Source organism: Theobroma cacao, chromosome 1 (genome assembly GCF_053813885.1).
Source record: "Theobroma cacao isolate CCN51 chromosome 1, ASM5381388v1, whole genome shotgun sequence".
Classification (NCBI taxonomy): Eukaryota; Viridiplantae; Streptophyta; class Magnoliopsida; order Malvales; family Malvaceae; genus Theobroma; species Theobroma cacao.
In genome coordinates, this window is record NC_142639.1 from 39,421,870 (window position 1) to 39,441,125 (window position 19,256).

Here is a 19,256-nt window from a genome sequence, read left to right on the forward strand (position 1 = left end):
AACTCCCCAAAATTTTTAAAATTTTTTATTTTATATATATATATATATATATATTAATGACTCCTCTAAAATTTTTAAAAGTTTTTATTTATTATATATTTTTTAATGATCCCTTTCCAAATTTATGAAATTATTTGTTTACAATATATTTTTAATGGTTCCCTCCAAATAATATTTTATTTTAATATTAATATAAATAAATAATAATAAAATAACTTCATAAATCTTACTTAACTTTACCCTAATTTAAGTTTTTTTACACTTCTATCTTCCTTTTTCTTTTTCTCTTTTATCCTTTTATTTTTACTTTAGTCTCTTCTCTATAACTCAACATTAAAATACATTTTATTTCTTAAAAGATATTTATAAGCTTTTGAACTTGGATAAAGAATGATGGAGATCACTCACCATCATCGTGTGAAATTAATGGGAGGTAAAGTTTTCTTCTATCTTTTTTTATTTCTATTTATATTATTTAACTATTTATATATTTAACTATAGTATAAAACTATATATATTGTATTTAACTATTTATATTTTATATATTATAGTTTTATATTTAATATTTTAAATTTACATATAAATAAAAAAACAATATTGGATGTTAACTACATATTGACTAAGATCTGATCTTAGGTTTTATTATGTTAGTGGTCTGATGTGTTTGCCATTCTTTTTGTTGTTGGGTGTTTTTGTTCTCTTTGAGCAATCATCATAAGTTTTCGAGTGGTTTAAGAGTATTTGGTCAATTAGAGGTTCAATAAAAATATTTTTCAAAAAAAAAAAATAGTTTGATTAAAGTTTGAGTAAGTTCTAAATAATTCTCCTATACTTGAACAATCAAATATCAATAATTCAAATAATGAAAAAGAGTAATACGAATCAAAACGTGCTAAACTCAATCTTAAAGAAATGGATGCTTTTTAAGTAAAATCCGATACTTATAAAACTATCATAAGTTTTTTTTTATTTACATGTTATATAAAAGTATTGTATATTATTAATTTTTTGATTATTTCTTAAGTTCAATATATTAGTTTTAATTTTTAATCCTTACACCTTTTTCATATTTGACTCTCTCAACAAAAATTGACTAGCTCCACCCTTGCCGACAAGTTCCTTTGCATTGGTTGATCACTTAGTGGTTCCCTTGAGAGCTCCAATCAAGCTCTTAAATTGAGAGATTTTTTTAATTAATAAAATTATATAATAGTAATTTTTTAAATTTATAAAAAGTAAAATTATTTTTTTAATATTATTATGTTATCAAATTGATATAAATGACTAAAGGTTAAATCTATGTATTCAGTGAAAGATTTTTTTTAAAAAAATATAATATCTATTTAAAAATTAATATATCTGATTAAAATTTAAGATGTGAGGATATTTTACCTAATATTATTAATATATAGCGATTAAAAAAGGTGGGATATGAGATTTTTGAAAGTTATGGCATTTCATTTCTTTTGCATGTATCTATATGCTTTAGCGAGTGCTTTTGATAGATAATAATGATAAAAGATATAATTAAAGCTAGAGTTGCCCTTGTGCTCGTGAATCGATGTTGACCATTAAAAATGTCATGATCCCAATGAACACGCAGCAAGAGGCAAATATATTTTGTATACTATTTTAAGTAAATAATATTTAATTTTCCCTTTGCGGGGTTTGGCCGCTAAATTGAAGGTTCAAGTTCAACCAATCCACCCAAGTGGTTAATTGACTAAAGAATAAAGAAAATCCAAACGACGCCACCCTCCCTGATGCCCAGGTCCTGCGATAATTTTTGAAGAAAATTATTTCTATTTTCCAATTTAGTTACACTTTTCACTCAACAGTCAACACAATCGTCAATCGTCATACGTCATGGGTTGACAAATTGGCACCCTAAACCCAAGTGTCCCTTTAATAAAAGGAAAGAAAAGTTCTTCTTACGATATAACTCAACTCGACCACACAAAAGAAAAGGCTAATATCAATTTAAACTAGTGGTGGACAACTCTTATACAGACAACTCTTATATAGACTATAAGAATTCAGTCATTTCCCAATTAGATGAATTTTTGGTAACAATAATTAGTAGTTGCTAGTAAGAGAAACTTGGGTTTGTAGTCTTCACTCTGGAGCGTATAATGAGGCAAATTTATCACCTTATGAATCTAAGATAGCGTAGTTATGTGTTTGCTCTTGACTCTCGAGATCCTGCTTCCATTAAAAGTTGAAAATATACAAGAAACAAGTTAGATACACGGGCTAGCTGTAGGGTTAAGTAAAATAGCCCAAAACAGGTGAATGAAAATGTAATTTTCGTGCGTTGCAAGAACAGAGAACGTATCTATTATGTTTCTTTTGTCTTTTCTATTATTATTATTTTGAAACGGAAAGTGGGTAACTAACCCAGATTTCAAAGTGTAGGAACATGTTAAAACTATACAACAAAGTGAAATAAGTATTGGATGGACAGTAAGAGGAGCAAAATGATGGAGCTCCCATCAATCCAAGCAAAGAAATGAGAAGGCAAGCACGTCTCCTGAGTCATGCAAACCCTTAAGCTGTGCGTACAGCATTGTTAACCTGCGCACCCTAGAGGCATCCATGAATCAGCAGGCGGGTACACCCTCTGTCGTCCTCGTTTTGGACCGATGGGAGCTCCTTTCGACCACACACACACACAAACAAAAACTTCCAAGAAATGGTCAGTCAAACAATTAAAGACCTGAAGAAAAGTTTAATGGGTCTTTATGGAAGTTGGCACCCCCTGTTAATTGCCAGCCCTAGGGTCAGGTAACATTAATCTAAACATTAATGATAGTGATCCTGACTTGATGACTCACTACAACCCGCCAACGAAGACGTCACAACAAAGAGCCAAAGACGAGTCGAGAAGAGAAGATGGAGGTGGGTGGTCGTAACTCGTAAGGAGGTTTATATAAAGAAGCGAGAAGAGCCGGAAGAAAAAGCAAAACCCTAGTAGATAAGAGAAGCAAACGTTCGGATTGAGGAAAATTATTAGTAAAAAATATAGGCATTAATGGTGATAGCGAAGGAAATCTACCAGGCTAGATTTCGTGTCTCGTGGAAGGATGGAAAAGAGAGATGAGCGGGCGTGGGATTTAATCTCTGACAAAATTAAAGGATAAAAAAATGCGGGTAGTTTTGGGAAAAGAACGATGGCTAATGGAAGGCACATGCTATCCACCTTATTAAAAAGGAATCTCGAGGAAATGTGGATCAATGGTTAATTAAACCCAAAAACTAGTAGTATTAGGCATCGGATAAATTGGACAGTCAGATTTTGTCGACTAAAATTGTAGCATTTTGGTAAGGTATAACCCTGGTTTTAGCAGGAAAGTGGAAAAAAAAGGGAAATCTCAATTATCAAGAACTATAAAAAAAGTACAAAATAATTGAGGCACTTGGTTTAATTCCTATTGGGAGTGATCAAAGTGCTTATTTACACATTAGTGCATTGATAAGAGTAAGACCTTCACGTCTTCAACTAGTACATTTATTTTGACATCTTCCCCTTTTAAGAGTACTTCATGGCACGAATGTGACGGGCCTTCTCTCGTGGCGAAATAATTGCTAGAATTTAAGATATCTGAATTCTGATTCCATGCAATCCAATTCCCACCCACCACCTGCACGCAAGAGTCAAGTAACACAATTACTACCATTAGTTGCAGATACTGTACTTCTTCAAAAGGCCGAAGCCTTGAAATTGAGACAGCAACAGCCCAAAAGGGGGTTCCACCCAAGTTGTTTGCAATCCTGCCATGGAGCCATTCCCCTTTGTTAATTAGTCGTGCATGTCAACCCTGAAAATACAAAATTAACAAAATTTTTAACATTTTTTTTTGTTTTTAAACTCTAGTTAAGTTTTTTGGGCAAAAAAAAAAAAAGGAAAAAGAGAGCAAAGGAGCTCCCTTCACCCCAATACCAAAAAGATGAAGGCAAGCACGTCTCCCAGCTCATGCAAACCCTTAGCCTGCGCGGGCCACTACGGTGCGGGTCTACCCTGCGCAGCCAGGGGTGTCCATGAGCCAGCTGCTGTAGCGTTGCCATCACCTCGTTTCAGAGTTGGAGTGTTGAGAGCTCCATTGGGCGCTGCCTAAACCCAATTTAACAGCTTTTGACTCCAAAAACTGGTCCTCAATCCTTATATAGGCTGGGCTAGCATCTGGCTGCATATTTATTTATAATCTGGACCATTAAATTTCAAAAATGTAGAAAATCTTGAAGTGGGATTTTCTTCCTCAGTGTTGCTGAAACGTTGCATGTCATTGTGAAAAAAGATTAACTTTCTCGCCGCTGATGGATGGCACCTTTTCCTTTTGGAAAAAAGAAAAAAATTGGTATATGACTCATTATTATTGGTCATCATATAACCATTTTCAATTTTTTTATATGAATAATTTTAATTTGAAGGACGAAAGATAATAGAATGTTTAAATTATTAACGGTCAAAAGATATTTCTTTAAAAACAATAATCATTTTTCAGTTAATTGAGTGAGCACTCATCTTCATGGATCAAGGATTCATATTTTGCATGTCCTACTGATGAGATTTTTGGATTTAAATTGCTTTATGTAGTCTCAACCATTACGAAAAAGCAAGGAACAATATTTTGTAACGGCTCTTTGTTATGTGGTGTAGTGACATCGAGTTCCACCACCAGTTGCAGATATTCGTCCTCCAAATGATGGAAAAAATGAATCTAGTTTTTTTTTTTGAAAAGCAAATGGAACGTGTGATGTTGAATCCAGTCTTTAGTCCAAGTGTAGGCCGAAGACCTGCGGTCAGCCATAAGACAATTTTAGCTCCTTCCCTGCTCTTCCTCACATTGCTTCCTTACTCCCCAGACCCACTCTTCTTACAGAAGTACATCCCTTGTTAGTTTACAGTGTACCTTTCGGCCCTTTGCACTCACTCAGTTCCTATGTTGGAGCTCGCCAACCCCCGGTGAAAGTGAGCCCCGGGTTTATCTTTTTATCCCTTCCATGACCATTGCTTGAAGACCGTGACCGTTACTTGTCTGTCCAGATGCTTCCCTGTTTCTACCGAAGGTTGCTTGAGCTTCCTTTCCCGCATTTGTCTTCCAAAAGAATATAGTATTAACATCAGAATTTCTCTCATTTGAAGGTGAAAAGCACTATATTTGCAGAAATTATTCAACGTAAACCATTATATAATTTGTTGCAATAGTTGTTGATTCATGATTGGATTCCCTGTTTTAAAATCCTGATGAAGCGACAAGGTACAAAAACTGTGGTCCTAAAGGCAAAAAAGACAAAAAAGGAGACATCTAAATTCAATAAACTAGCTTACTAACTTGTGGATATAAACGCTAGCTGCTGTAGACAAAAGTTATGGGTATCAACGCCTTTTGATCAGTTATAATCAAAACTGGAGGAACTTTTATTTTGGTAGCAAAGTGCAGTTCCCGCCTGGAGACCCTGGAAACAAAAATGGGTTAGCTGGAAACATTCAATGCAAAACAAACCATGTGAGAATGAGTTTCCTTTTGCGAGTTCTTCATGAATGCTAATCCATTATTCTCTCCACCTTTCAAAACTAAGAAAGGGGGAAAAGGTTCTCAAAATTTTGAGTCATGATAACAATATGCTCTTAATTTAGTGATTTTAAATATAAAAATTCTTAAATATTAACGAACTCAATATTTTGTAAAAAAAGTGTCGAAAGAATAATTATATTATATTTATTAAATTTTGTAACGGTGGTCCTCACTCGTCATCCGTTATCATCATGATTCCGCCAGTAAGGATGAGAAAAAATAAGACTAAAATTCTCCTGCAAATCGTGAGTCCAAAGTTAGAACATGAGATAGCAAAGAGAAGGAAAGACAAAAGAGAGGGAAAAAAATGGTGAGGAAAGGAGGGAAGAAGCTCGCGATATGGAGCTCCCTTCACTCCAATACCAAAAAGATCAAGGTAACCACGTCTCCCAGTTCATGCAAACCCTCAGCGTGCGGCCTCATTGCTCATTCTGCGCATCCAGGGGCATTCATGAACTAGCAGCCGTAGCCTACCATCACTTCCTTTCAGGTTTGGAGTTCAGAGAGCTCCGTAATTGGGTCCCATCCATCGATTCAAACCCTGCACAAAACAAAGCAATTACCAAAAAAGAAAAATACTATAATCATATCATAGTATGTACTATGTAACTACTATTTATAGGAAGTACTCTGTTAATGTAGTAGAACGTGATTAAGCTGAGACCTGTGAGACTAAAGGGAAAATGGGGGTCCTTTTTATAGGCCAAAACTTGAGGATCCAGAAGCAATCTGGGCGGTCGAATTAGTAATTTACAGATAATCTGTGAATGAGATTTCATTGTCTAGAAGTTGATTAAGGCGAAACTAGTGGTAATGGGGGTGTCTTTTTCCAATTATGAGTTATTATTATTGGTCGGTGTGACATGTTTTCATTGTATAATTAGGTTGGTTCTGATCGAAATTGGGTCCCAATGATGAAAAAAAGAGAGGGTTTTCTCCTTGAAGCAAGAATATTCGATTAGAGTTTTAAACTGCAGAGTGGAATTGGTGTAGTGTTATTATTCTCCACCATTAGCAAATTAAAAGGTGAAAGTTTTCTTTTCATTACTTAATAATTTTCTTAGCCAACATATTTCTCTGAGTTTGTGCACTGACGCAGCTGATGAGGTTTTTGGTTACCCAAATGGGGTACCTCCATTTCTTCTTTAGAGCTCTTCCTTTCCATCAATCCGAGGTGATTCAGATTTGAACTTTAATGTGGGTCAAGATGTATTAGCTTGCCTTCCCCAAAAGTTCTTCCAAGAATCTTGTTTTGTGATTTAAATTCCCATGGTGAATAAGGCCACTCTGTATGCCTTGATGCAATCTTTGCCTGTCAAGTGTGGTAGTTTCCATCATCGAAAAAGAGAATTATACTCAAATATTTCTCTCTTTTTTTCCTTCTTTGTTGGATCGAATTTTACATTATTTTTTCAATTCTAGCAAGTAGTTGAAGTAACCAATACCATCACTATGTCGAAAGTAGTATATTCTTTAGCAGGTGGTTGCTTTCCAAAGTGTTCCACTACACAAAAAGATACAAAAATCATTAACATGCATATCTTTGCCTATCTTTTTTACCAGTAAAAATACTTAGCAAACGCAAAGCGGTCTAAGCACAAATATGGCACAGTCCAATCAATTTAAGCAGTAAGTTTTGACAAGAAAGAAATCTGCAAGTAATAAAAAAAATTTTCAGGTGCTCCTGTCACTTCATCAATAATGGATTAAAGGGACCAATGTTATTAATAAAAAGATAGAAAAATGAGTGTGTTCAGATGCCTTATATGGTGATAGTGGATGCTGGGTCATTGCCGGGTGAAGTGAAGTCCTTCCTTTTCAATTGGATTCTGGGGTTTTTTTTTTTATTTGCGCAGAAAGTACCACTACAGCTCTAGAAGTTCAGATTCTGGACCGCTTTTGCTTTGTTTAATGCCTATGAAAGTACAATCTTGTGGTGGATTACATCAATGCTTTCTCTTTTCCTCATGGTCAAAAGCAACAAAAGTATCAAATTCAAATGTCTTTGGTTTCTTAGATGCCGTACCCAGTATATCAGCACAAATGTTGGTTATCACTGAAAGATGGAAATAATTTACTAAAAGTAATAAATTTCATCTCTTGGACTAGATTGGATAAGTAAGATAACAATTCAAGCTTGGTTTAATGGTTGCAATCTTGAAACAAATGGTTCCTGAACAAGTTGTCAGCATTAGATTACCTGTATAACTCTCCTCTTATTTACAAGCATTTGAATTTGGGAATCAGTCTTGCAAAAATATTAACTTACCACAACAAGCGTACTTTAAACAAATGCACAAGTGATTTCTGTGCAGCCAGCGAGACGATAACAGTTATTTTTGCAGATAATATACTGAAAGACTGGGATGGTTTTGATGTTAATCAAGATATAAAGGGGCCGGCATTCCAGTTGATCCATGCTATTGTATACAACTTTTCATTACATATCTAATCCCAAGATTACAGCCAAAAACGTTAATGTACAATCTTTATAAACCAGCACCATAATCCTCAGTCTCTGGCAAGATCTTTCACCATGGAGAGCCGCACGTCTCAACCAGGCACATCTAACATCAACCCTACATGGAGCCCTTAGAAGCTTTTGCACGAGACTGCTGGCCTTCTAGTCTTGCTTCTAGTAGTTTTGCCTTCAAGGTGTTCTCCTTGATACCCTGAGGCAATTTAAGAGAAGACTCGGATTTTTCAAAATCTGGAGATGTCAACTTGGATACCCATTGTCGAACTGGACTCGCATGACCTTTAAATACCGACTGCACGCATGAATCTTCCTTCAAGCTAATCTCAGGATGAACCTTGTCACCTTCTGAGGATAAGGAATGATTTCTGATTAAGCTATCAAGAACACGACTTGAGCTCAATCCATGGGTTCCATTCCTTTTGACTTTTTTATCATGTATACCCTCTCCAGTGGCCATTTGTTCATCAAAATGCCCTCGCAAACTATGTAATTTACTGCCCTTCATGGCATTCCTAGACCCCACCTTTTTCCTTGTCAAAATTGGATTTACTAATTCTTCAGGATGACTCACTAAAGCATTATCCCCATGATGTTTAGAGCTCCCCTTGCTTTGAATTCTGTTCGCAGTTTTGTTCAGTTCATAACACCGTGAATCACTATCACTGGAATCTTCTCCATCAACTGCACCTTGAGGCGCACTAACAGCCTCATTCAATGGAAAAGACTCTAAAGAATGTCGGCGTGAGCAATTCTCTTTAAGCTCACTTTTCCTTGATCCAGTGGAGCGTTTAGCTTCAAGAAAAGATTCTATATCAAGGCTTAACTTGTCAACAATTGTATTCTTTTCAGCAGGATCAGTTTGACCTTCAGCTAGCTTCATTTGCATCCGCTCATCAAGCCATGCCTCTGAAATATGGAGAATTAGCCGCTCAGGGTTTTCCCCATCAACTTGATCAATCTCATGCTTGTGCTTTAGGAACCGCACCTCCTGTTCATATTCCCTTATTCCCCTGGCAAATTCATCACACAAGTTCTCCAGCAGAATTCGTGCTTTTCTCTCCCTCTCAAGTTCTTTTAATGTATTAGCGAAAGAAGATTTTACCTCAGACAGTTCTCGAGCTAATTTTCGATGCAAGCTTTCAGAGCGCTTTCTTAACTTTCTCTCATTTTCGAGCTCATCTCTCACTGGCTGAATGACAGCTTTGATTCTATCTTGCTCCTTGTTCTTCCTAACAAGTTTATCCTCTGCAACTTGCTTCATCAAATCATCCATTTCTTGCCTCTCTGTTTGCTTCTCTTGCAGCAACTCTTTGATCTGGGCCCGAGAATGGTCCAGTTCCATTTTCAAAGCTTTTACCAATGACCTGTTTGATACATGCTGTTCTTCAAGAGCCCAGATTCGATTGAGTACCTTGATCAACTCTGTTGATGTCTTAAGGCTATAACCTGACCCCCCAATCCTTCCCTTAAAATCCAAAGAACTAGATGGAGTGATTGCAGGGTTATAAGGTGCCACCTGCATAGAACGCTGATATGAATCAATTGAAGTGATACAATTGCAGTAAAATAGCTTTCAAGTCAACCGGTTTTTGAGGAAGCATAAACAAAACAAAAAACAAACTGTAAAGCTGATGATAAATATCAACTTAATCTTTATAGCAGTCACTGAAAACACTATAACTCCATATTGCAGAAAATTTAGCCACAAAATCATACACTAAATTTATGCATAATATATATAATTTTCAACATCTGTTATGTATAATCCACAATTTAAAAGACTTATCGACTTTTTTTATCTCTAATTAGAAAGATCAGTGCACAAGTAACACATTAAGAGTCTTTAGTCACACCTCATAGGTGCATGGAGGTTTTATTAATGTACTAGATGTAATTGGAAGCTCGATGGGAGATGATCTGTTTCTATTGAAAAGACAATATACTGCCCTTCCTGAGGTTAAGGAGATAGTTAAGAAAAGATGCTCTAAATTGCAAATAGCTTTATTTGTTTTAATATTTAAATATAATATCAGTTTATTCAAAGAAAAGAAACAGATCTACAGATTAAAGTGGATAGATGTTGACCTCCATTGAGCTTCCACAACTTGCTGGAGATACAGGCTGTAGAGCATGACCATTTCTTTCACCTGATCGATGGTGTTGCATCAGTGATGCTGCAATATGCCTCCTCAAGCTACTTGCACTTGCTGGCTGACATGAGATTCAGGGTAAAGATTAGTAATTAATAGAAGTACACAAGGGTAAGTGTCCCTTTGGTAAAACAAGAGAGAATTCAGACACATGTGACCAGATATCTCTTAAAAAGGAGCAAGATCAACAAGCCAGAAATAGAGAAGAGAGATCCATCATCAGATTGCAACTAAACGGCAATGCACTCAAATACATATTCCAAACAAGAGAATCAGTATTCGAACTAACCAACCAATAAAAAATCTGTTTCCAAGAAAAATTATGAGCATAGGAACTAACGAACCAGCAGCAAAGAAGGCAATTCTCAGAGAAACAACATTACCCGTTTAGTGACGATTAAAGCTACACTAAACACGCTATATAAGCTTCAACAGTTCAACTATTACACAACCCAAAACAGGTACACCGCATCAATCAAAAGACATGGCTTTCAGTTCAAACTGGCCATAGATGACCAGCACTAGATATGGTGACTAAAGCAACTTGACAATGAAACTTAAAGGGAAAAATAAAAGGAAAAAAAGGAAAGGCAGGCATGTTTTTCACTAGACCATATGTGTGCGCCCCACAGAAGCAACAAGAAAACCAGACATGGACAGCTAAGCATCTGAACCATTAGTGTCAAAAAGAGGCAAAGTTTTCTGCATTCACAGCAAAGCAAAGAATAAGCAGAGGAAACAAAAGGAAAGAATTAAGATGGATACAGAACAACAAGAAACACAAGACAAGGAACAGTAAAGCCACCAAACAATTAGAATCTAAGAAAAGCAAAAGCTTTTGTAGTTTTTGACAAAAGAATGATACATTAACAAATCAAAAGAAAATTGACCCCTACTTAACCTCAAAAACTAAATTAAAAAACAACCCAGAGAACCACCAAAGAAATACTAAAATTTTATCAAAAGCTTAAAACTTTAAAAACAAAAAAATCATTTCTTTCTTTTTCTTTTTCTTGGTTTTTACTTGTAAGAAAGAAAGCAAGGCGTACCTGATCAAGGGGACTATCGGGAGGATCAACATCAGCATCCAAGCCCTTGTCTTTGAAATGGTGTAGGCGAAGCTTGGCAGCTCCTTTGCGCATATTGGGAAGTGGGTAGTGAGGTTGAAGTTCCCAAAGGTTGGCACAGAGTTTTCTAGCAGAAATAGAAGGTCCACGAGGAAGTTGGAGGAACTCTTGAGTAGTTGCATTTTGAGAAGAGAACTCAAGTCTCCAAGTAGGTGAAGGAGTAGAGGGGCCAGCCCTTTTCCCTACCAGGATCCCGCGTTCCAACTTTTTCACCATGAATTCTTTCTTTTCTCCTTCTCTCTCCACACCTTTTTCTTTTCTTTCCATCTTTGTTTTCCTTTCTCCCTCTCTCTCTTCAAAATTTCAAACTGTGGGGTGATTGTGCTTCTCCCTTTCTTCACTCATTCTCCATGTTTTTTCACTCCCTAATTGGAGCGAAGAAGACGTCCTCATGGCTCTTCCTCATTATCTTCCCTGCTTGTCTCTCCTCACAGTTTTGGTCAGCCTCTCAAGACTCGAATTTTCATCACTATTTCTGGGCATGTGGGCTGCTCTTTCCCTGCTTGCTTTTCTCTCTCTCTCTCTCTCTCTCTCTCTCTCTCTCTGTTTTTTTCCCCCCTTAATTTAGGTCCAACACTTACAACTATTTATTGCCTTTGGATTCTCTTATTTCTGGGGCACCTGCTAGGTTGAGCTAGAGAAAAAAAAAAACTAGTAATTACTAGTAAGTATTCACTATTAAAGTCATTATAGGAGTACCATCAATTAATGAGTTATCACCCTGGAGAACCTGGAGAAGAGTATCTCTTCATGTTCACATATACGCACCTGAGAGAATTAAAAAGAAAAATAAAAACCAAAAATGTATAACTTGATATCTAAGTCTAACCATAGTTCAATTTCAGAGTTGAAATGACTTTCTAAACCAAATGATTATCAAAGAGTAATGAATTATAGTATTTGTCTTATCCTTAAAAAGAACTTTGAATGATACTGTTATTATGTAAAAAGTGATAGTCTTATTATATAAAATGATAAAGAAATATAGTGCTAATACTAACAGTAGCAAAATCCACCAACTATAGATTAGATAACATTATGGCAGTTGATCCTTTTCAGTCACTAGCAATGATATGCTGAAAATAGAAATAAAAATGTTTTTTTCTTGTCAAATCTAATGATGACTAAACCAAAATGTAACTTGAGAGCTAAGCAAGAGATTTGAAACAATAAGGGCTGACCATCAATTCTAACCCGAGTCACCATGCCCTTGGAGTTGAGAGAATGCTACTGACTTAAAATTAAGCCAAATTAAATGAAAATTTGCCAGTGCAATGATGGCTAAAATATTCTCAGGGAAGAACAAAAGATTGTGATTAAGCTTTATTAGCCATGCGGCTCATGGAATGCGTGACACCAGCATCTAACCCCAAGCTATGATAGGTAGGGCCCTAGAAACCTGCTTCCTCTTCCTCTACTTTGCTGCCTGAACCAGCTTCTGCAATTTTTTTTTGTCCCTGCTATCAAAGGGTTTCTATCCACTGCTCAGCTGAAGCTAAAACTTTCTAGGACGAAAACTGTCCAGCAAGGTCTCTGCCAAATCCACCAAATTTTGTGGTCCATATCCTACCTATCTGCTCGTGCAACAAAAAAAAAGCTTTTCCTGTTTTCCATTTTTCCCTTGTGTTTTTTAGTCTTAGGTTTTCCCAATGTTTTAACCTTGTACCAAAGATTTTGTGCTCTTAACAAACTTCTTTGTTTCTTTCCCCCTCAAAGGATACTTCAGCAATCATAATTTCATTAGCTAAGACTAGAGAAGGTAACCTGTTTTGCATGCATGATCATAGGTTTTGTTTGTTGTAGCCAACTCCTTATTACAAGCAAACATTAAACTCCTTCATTCCCTTTGCTCTTGCCCATAAAACCACAAAGGATGAAGGATTCATCCATTTTCCATATGATCAGAGGAAAATAGAATAAAATCAACATCCAACCCTTTAGTTATACGTGAAACACATGTAATATCTTGGGTGCCGGTAAAGTATTTTTATTTGAGATGGAAGACAAAGATCGTATTAAAACCTGACATGGTAAAGAAAGCCTGTAAAAAAAATTGAACTGTTGGAATCAAGATGACGATGATCAGTCTAGTGACCACACCTAGTAAATTAAACAACGACTATATTTGTACTTGCTGCACTTTATATTTGAAATGTTCAAAATCTTTACATGGTAACAAGCAGTTTTACCATTCAATAACAAAATCGAAGGCAGTGCATAAGAACATAATTAAATTTGAAAAACAAAAGGACCACAAGAATCATAAGAGATGGACCACTTAAAAGTAGTTCCATCTTAATCGAATGTGGTCCAACTCCCATGCAATTTACTCTATAAATTCACCACATTCCACATATTATGCCCGACAAATGAATGATGAAACATGCACACCAGCCACCAACTGAGTTAACGGCATAATTTATCATGTAGGCACATGAATGGATGAATGTTCTTATAAATTTAATTTTTGGTCGTGTTTTATAGACAGATAGTTTCTCTTAGCACGTGTTTCTCACTGCTCCATGCAAAATGCTAAACAATTTTTGGTTTAATTTAAAAGAGCTAATGTCATTAGAGAAGGCATTGTTAATAGTAACAACAACTAAACAGGATAAATTTGTTTCAAAATCTAGAGCTAAAACAGCTCTCTTTAATTCAATTTGTGGGTTGTTCATAGCAATATGGTCTAGTTTTGTGGTGCCTTCATTAAACGAATCTTTGAGGCCCCAAAGTGGCCAAAGAGTCTTCTTAAAGTCTAAAGTTACTCCTGACTCAGTCTGTGGTTTGGGTTGTTGGGCCAGGGGGCGGGCCTAGGCTTCAGTTTTCTTCGCTGCGACAGGCGCTTGTTGCGCAGTCTCGCTGGGAGAGAGACACAAGGGCATCAAAGTCAAACCGAATCCATCAAAGTCAAAGATGAGAATGCATGTGCTCCCAAAGGTTACACATGGAAAAGCTCGGTAAGAGCATTTGCGATTATTACATAGGGCAAATGCATCATGCATGTCACTTGCCAAGCGAATTTATACCAGAAATTGGAATATTTTTTAGTTTAAAACACATTGCACATTTTTGAAAAACTTCATCTATCACCAGCCAATTCATTGGTAATAGACCCGTAGCACTGATCCCTTCTAATATAAGATAACTACTTGGTGTGTGCAGAAGCAATGCATTCGAGCTTCTCATCTGGAAACTTTCTCTATTTTCAAGTAATAAAGGGATCACCCTCAGTCTCACAGAAGATTGTGTCCATGGTTAGTCATTGCTGTCTTCCTAAAAAACACCATTTCTTGTCCTTTACATCATCTCCTTGCATGCATCTGTATCTGAAACCTGCAGAAACACAAATTTGTACATTCAGCTAGGTTTTGGGCCTAAATTTGTGAATATATTTTTATTTTTCGGTTGAGATAACGTTAATATTAAAATAAGACTATGGTCCATGACAGCAGCCCCTCAAGACTTTCTGCTGCTGCTGGCCCCCAAGCAACCCACAAGATTAGGATAGAATGTTTATGCTTTGACCGGACCTTGAGCAGAGGGATTTATCAAAATTTCATAAATTCTTATACAAATTTAAAGTTCAGCACAGAAACATTAACCAACTGACGCAGTTGATAATTATCACGCAGGATAAATGTTGTAATTGATCTCGCTTAAGGAGGATGATTAATGTGTATATACCTTCAAGATGTCAATGGAAAGTTTGGGATTTTTCAGGTTTTCAGTAGCTTATTGACTTTCCTACCAAAAGGATTCAACATCTGTAGAAAGAAGTAATTACCATTGAGAGGCTCAGTGGAGAGAGTCATCTGCTTTGAATATGTCGCTGATGAATGCCTGAAAGCGAGAAGAATATACTTTGGGATTCACAGCTGCAATCATCTTTGGATCGAACTGCAATGACTTGTAAGCATGCTCAATACGTTTGATCACACCGTAATCTTGAAAAAAATCCACTATTCCAAAATATAAAAGAACATCATGGCACTCTCGCCTCCTGGAAATTTGACGTGTTGATACACTTCCTGTTCCATTCCACGATATGCGAACACCGCGTGCTGACATTTCTTCACCAAATTTAGACGTACAACTGCAAGAAAACCATATTTGGAAAGCACAAAAACTATCAACTCCTTACTATTTAAACCTTAAAGACGTGCCACGTTGAGTATACAATTAGCAGGCAAAATTTTTACCTATTATTTTGTAGCCAGTGATCACGAAAAGTCAATTCCGTCGTGCAATTCCTACTGTCAATTGAATCTGCAAGGCAGGAAAACACAACACTGCCTCATACTGTTTATTGCTTTCAGCCGAATTTATTAGATACGAAGAAAACTACCTCAGGCCTGTATGCAATTGAGTCTCAGGCCTATAACATTCCTTTCCAAATAATAGGCCTATTCTGTTTATTGCTGTTAGTTGAATCTCAGGTCTATAACATTCCTTTCCAAATAGGCTTTTTTATTCGGAATGATTACCAGATACATGCTATTATATTTTTTGCTCAGCAAGTAGTAAGTAAGGAAAGGAGGGGGCAGAGAGAAAGGGAGAATAGAACATATTCATATAGCGCCTGTCTGTATTCAGAAATTGGTACTCTGATGTATTTACAATTACAATATATCACCTCGATTTGAAGAGATGGAGGATCTTTGTGAAGATAAATCACTTTGATGCAACATGTCATTGGAAATTCTCATGTCGTTGCAGGAACATCTGCTGTCAACAGATCCTGCAGAAAGACGATAAAGGAATATACTATTACTTATTAGATGTGCACTTATTTGGAAGATTGGTCAGTGTCATATCGCTGTACGTTCATAACGAAATCTTTCTCCCCTGTGCTTTACATTACTAAGAACTGGGGTAACTCTGTGCATCCACGCAAGAATTAACACGTACTAAAGTGAGATCCTTCCAAGGAGTGCAAGTAATTACCTCGACGTGGGGAGTCAGGACAAAATGCACTTCCACCATCCAAGAAACCTGAGAGAAAATCTTTGTTTATCATTTTGTACTAATTAGTAGTATTAGGCTATGTCTATGCATAATCATTGTATAGATTCAAAATGCTAAAGCAATCAAAGTTTATGGGAAAATTCACCTTGAGGTGATTCTTTTATATGAAAGCCAAGCAACAGACTGTAATTCATGATGCCTACAGCCTCCAGAAAAGCACAATCATGCTTGATTTGCCTATCAAAAAAATGCCATGGTTAATCAGTAAAGGAATCTACATGTCGGGTCATCACTCACATATGCACAAATCGGATTGGGGGTTGGAGAGGGGAGGGGGTATCTGTACCCTTCTTTCTTTTTCTGAGTTCAGTATTCAATTAAATTTAATTCTACCTAAGAGAATTCGTGCCAGTAGTCAGTCACATAAAAATCATGTTTCCATTTAGCTAAAAGAAAGAAAGAAAAAGGGAAGTAGGAGCTCCATGGTGCTAAGAGAGAAGATATAGATTGATGGACTTACGCCAAAAGCCTATGTCGGACCAATGGTTCAAGGTAAAAGAGAAAGTCAAGATCCGACTCCTTATGAAGAGTTTTCTCTCGGACTCTCATTTTTTTGACTTTTCGACCTTGTAATGAGCCTTTGAGGTCAAAACACCGATGCATCAGTAAATCTGACTTGAATATGTTTGCCACAACCACAAAGTAGACCTGTTCCCCAAGTCAGAATACATTAGAGCATATTATTAACTGCCAAAACGTAGGGCAAGTGTTTAGTCATTAACTACTAGCAATTCAGCAAACTTCATGGAGGAGCCCCACCTGCATTTTTTATTTGCATCCCTTGCAATGATCACTTATATAACACGAGGATTCTAATCCATTGACAGACAGGAAAGATGATACTGGTACTATTTAAGGGAGGAAGATATTCAATCACAAGAGGGATGTTGTTACAATTTACGAAAGATCAAGATCTTTCATTGTCAGACAGGTTAAATATCGATTCAGTTGATGAGAAAAAAACCAGTATTCATCTGATGTTCAGCAGAACAGAGCTAGGGCTTCCAACAATCGTCAAGTATAGCTACAGAACAATAGAAAGTCAAGCAATAGCAAACTGGAAAAAGTGGGGAGCAATAAAATTTTCATATGATATTAGCATATCCATTGGCCCCTACTGCCTTGTTGTATGAAGAAAAAAAAAAAACTGTTTTCCTGTTGGTTAATGCAGGCATAAACTTTGCTGTGAGATACGATTATGTTCCTATTACCTTGACACCTCCAACTGGTTTCACAACATGAAGTCCATACAGCTTGTTCAATACTGTGTTGCGGAACTTTCTGAGATGGTTATAGTAGATTGGAAGCATTTCTATGAGGACCTACCATCACAAAGTTGATATATTTAGATCTTATGGTGCATAGAACTTAGAAGCAACATATACTAAGAGAAAAAAGTATTTATATCTGCTTGAAAATTGTCATCAATTGAAAGCAGATGGCTACAAAAGGCTGATTTTCATTACCTTGAGTTGAGATTTCCGCAGTGTTTTTATTGCAAATCGGCTATCATTGGACAAAAGGAACAGGTTTCCAGGTCTCAACGTTGACGAGGCCTTCCTTATAGTTTCGTCACTACAAACTGACATCATGTAGTCATCGTTGTCGATGTTATCAAGCTCTTGTATAAGTCTGGAAGAACATCAACATCTCAGTGTACCAACAGTTGATTAAAACAAAAATAAAATTATGAAGTAAGAGCATAGATGAATAAACCATAAAACACCTGAAAGCTTTAGGACAGTAATCCTTCCATTCGAAGTCAGTAATGGATCCTGGAGGGAGATTCTTAGAGTGCTGTTTAGAATATTGAACCCAGTTTCTTTGTGTAGCTCTTAAGTCCGCTGCTGAAAGCTCCTTGTCTGAGAGTGCCATCTACTCCCTCCCTGCCAAAACGCTTATATTCCTTTATAACTCTTAAAATGGATCGAGAATGACCTTTTAGCATTATGCAAAGCAAATTAAGAATGCAAATGATTCAAAATTCATCTTTTGTTCTCAAAACTGGATTAGAAATGAATCCCTTCTCATACAATCAAATTCCCATAAAATAATCAAGCATTTATCCTGCAATTTCAATTGTCCCCTGATCCAGTACCTAAGTTTTCATATAAAGGCTATAATTCTTCCAAATTTATTCGAGCAGCAAGCATGGATAATTCATTAAATTTTACCTTAATATATGATTTTTCTCTATGATCCCAAAGACATGATTAAATTCACATTGAAAAGCTAATTGAAACATCCATCAAACAATGGCCATGTTAAAAAAAATATAAAAAGACAATAGGAACAAAGAGAATTAAATGACACAAACAATATAGAAATGAATGAATTTTGATTATACCCGGAAAGAGCAATTCTTTTAGAATTGCAAGAGATTTCAAATTCCTTTTATTTGGATAAAACCAAACACAGACAAAATAAAAAAGAGGGTCCTTTTTTTATCATTTGGTTTTTTGGATTTTCCATTTAATACGTTTTCTAATTTGTTGTAAAAATTGAAGGGTGCGGGGTGATTGGCCGGTGGAGGGTAAATGCCAATCCAGTATTTCGCGCCAGATTCAGTAACGGGATTTTGGAAAGCGGAGTTAGGTGGGTCCCTCTCCCCCCTCTAAGACCTAACTGAAACCCAACTATCATTCTAGGAAGGAAACAGAACATTAACAGAAAATTTCGTGTCCCCAGTTAATTTAGTTGGACTCAGTTAGTGTAAGTTGGTTTTTGAGACACTTTTATCCAATCCTATATTCCCATTTGGTCCACTTTTTCCCCTTTCTTTTGGGAATCCATTCCTCAAATGGTCCCCGACCTTTTACTATAAAAAACAATGCCCATTTTCTTCTTTTTCTTTTTCTTCATCTTTTATTGGCCTTTTATTTTTTTCAATATTGCTGTT

At 36.2% G+C, this 19,256-nt stretch overlaps 2 protein-coding genes across 3 annotated transcripts; both read right to left on the minus strand.

Moving 5' to 3' along the window:
• Positions 1 to 7,986: 7,986 nt before the first annotated feature.
• LOC18614040 (myosin heavy chain-like protein) lies at positions 7,987 to 12,800 on the minus strand. Of its 2 annotated transcripts, XM_088808698.1 has the most exons (4): positions 12,514 to 12,800; positions 11,255 to 12,100; positions 10,141 to 10,266; positions 7,987 to 9,571 (listed from the first exon to the last, which is right to left on the minus strand). In XM_088808698.1, the coding sequence occupies exons 2-4, from the start codon at positions 11,597 to 11,599 to the stop codon at positions 8,156 to 8,158; spliced, it is 1,887 nt and encodes a 628-aa protein (XP_088664824.1). In that variant the 5' UTR covers positions 11,600 to 12,100; positions 12,514 to 12,800; the 3' UTR covers positions 7,987 to 8,155. The 2 variants fall into 2 exon arrangements, with proteins under 2 accessions (XP_088664824.1, XP_017969544.2); XM_018114055.2 differs by having other exon boundaries at positions 11,255 to 12,800.
• Positions 12,801 to 14,277: 1,477 nt separating this feature from the next.
• Positions 14,278 to 18,791, minus strand: PIPK10 (phosphatidylinositol phosphate kinase 10). Its single transcript, XM_018116220.2, has 11 exons — positions 18,705 to 18,791; positions 18,084 to 18,243; positions 17,824 to 17,989; positions 17,569 to 17,679; positions 16,818 to 17,005; positions 16,443 to 16,534; positions 16,277 to 16,324; positions 15,966 to 16,070; positions 15,532 to 15,598; positions 15,117 to 15,425; positions 14,278 to 14,665 (listed from the first exon to the last, which is right to left on the minus strand). The coding sequence occupies exons 2-10, from the start codon at positions 18,230 to 18,232 to the stop codon at positions 15,128 to 15,130; spliced, it is 1,224 nt and encodes a 407-aa protein (XP_017971709.1). The 5' UTR covers positions 18,233 to 18,243; positions 18,705 to 18,791; the 3' UTR covers positions 14,278 to 14,665; positions 15,117 to 15,127.
• Positions 18,792 to 19,256: the final 465 nt, after the last annotated feature.

Coding starts and splice junctions, on each gene's coding strand:
- LOC18614040 (XM_088808698.1), bottom strand. CDS start 11,599: ATGGAAAGAAAAGAAAAAGGTGTGGAGAGAGAAGGAGAAAAGAAAGAA. Junction 10,267..11,254: donor CCGATAGTCCCCTTGATCAG/GTACGCCTTGCT, acceptor ATCTCATGTCAG/CCAGCAAGTGCAAGTAGCTT. Junction 9,572..10,140: donor GTTGTGGAAGCTCAATGGAG/GTCAACATCTAT, acceptor CGTTCTATGCAG/GTGGCACCTTATAACCCTGC.
- PIPK10 (XM_018116220.2), bottom strand. CDS start 18,232: ATGGCACTCTCAGACAAGGAGCTTTCAGCAGCGGACTTAAGAGCTACA. Junction 16,535..16,817: donor GTCCGACATAGGCTTTTGGC/GTAAGTCCATCA, acceptor TTTTTTTGATAG/GCAAATCAAGCATGATTGTG. Junction 15,599..15,965: donor CTCCATCTCTTCAAATCGAG/GTGATATATTGT, acceptor CCTGCCTTGCAG/ATTCAATTGACAGTAGGAAT.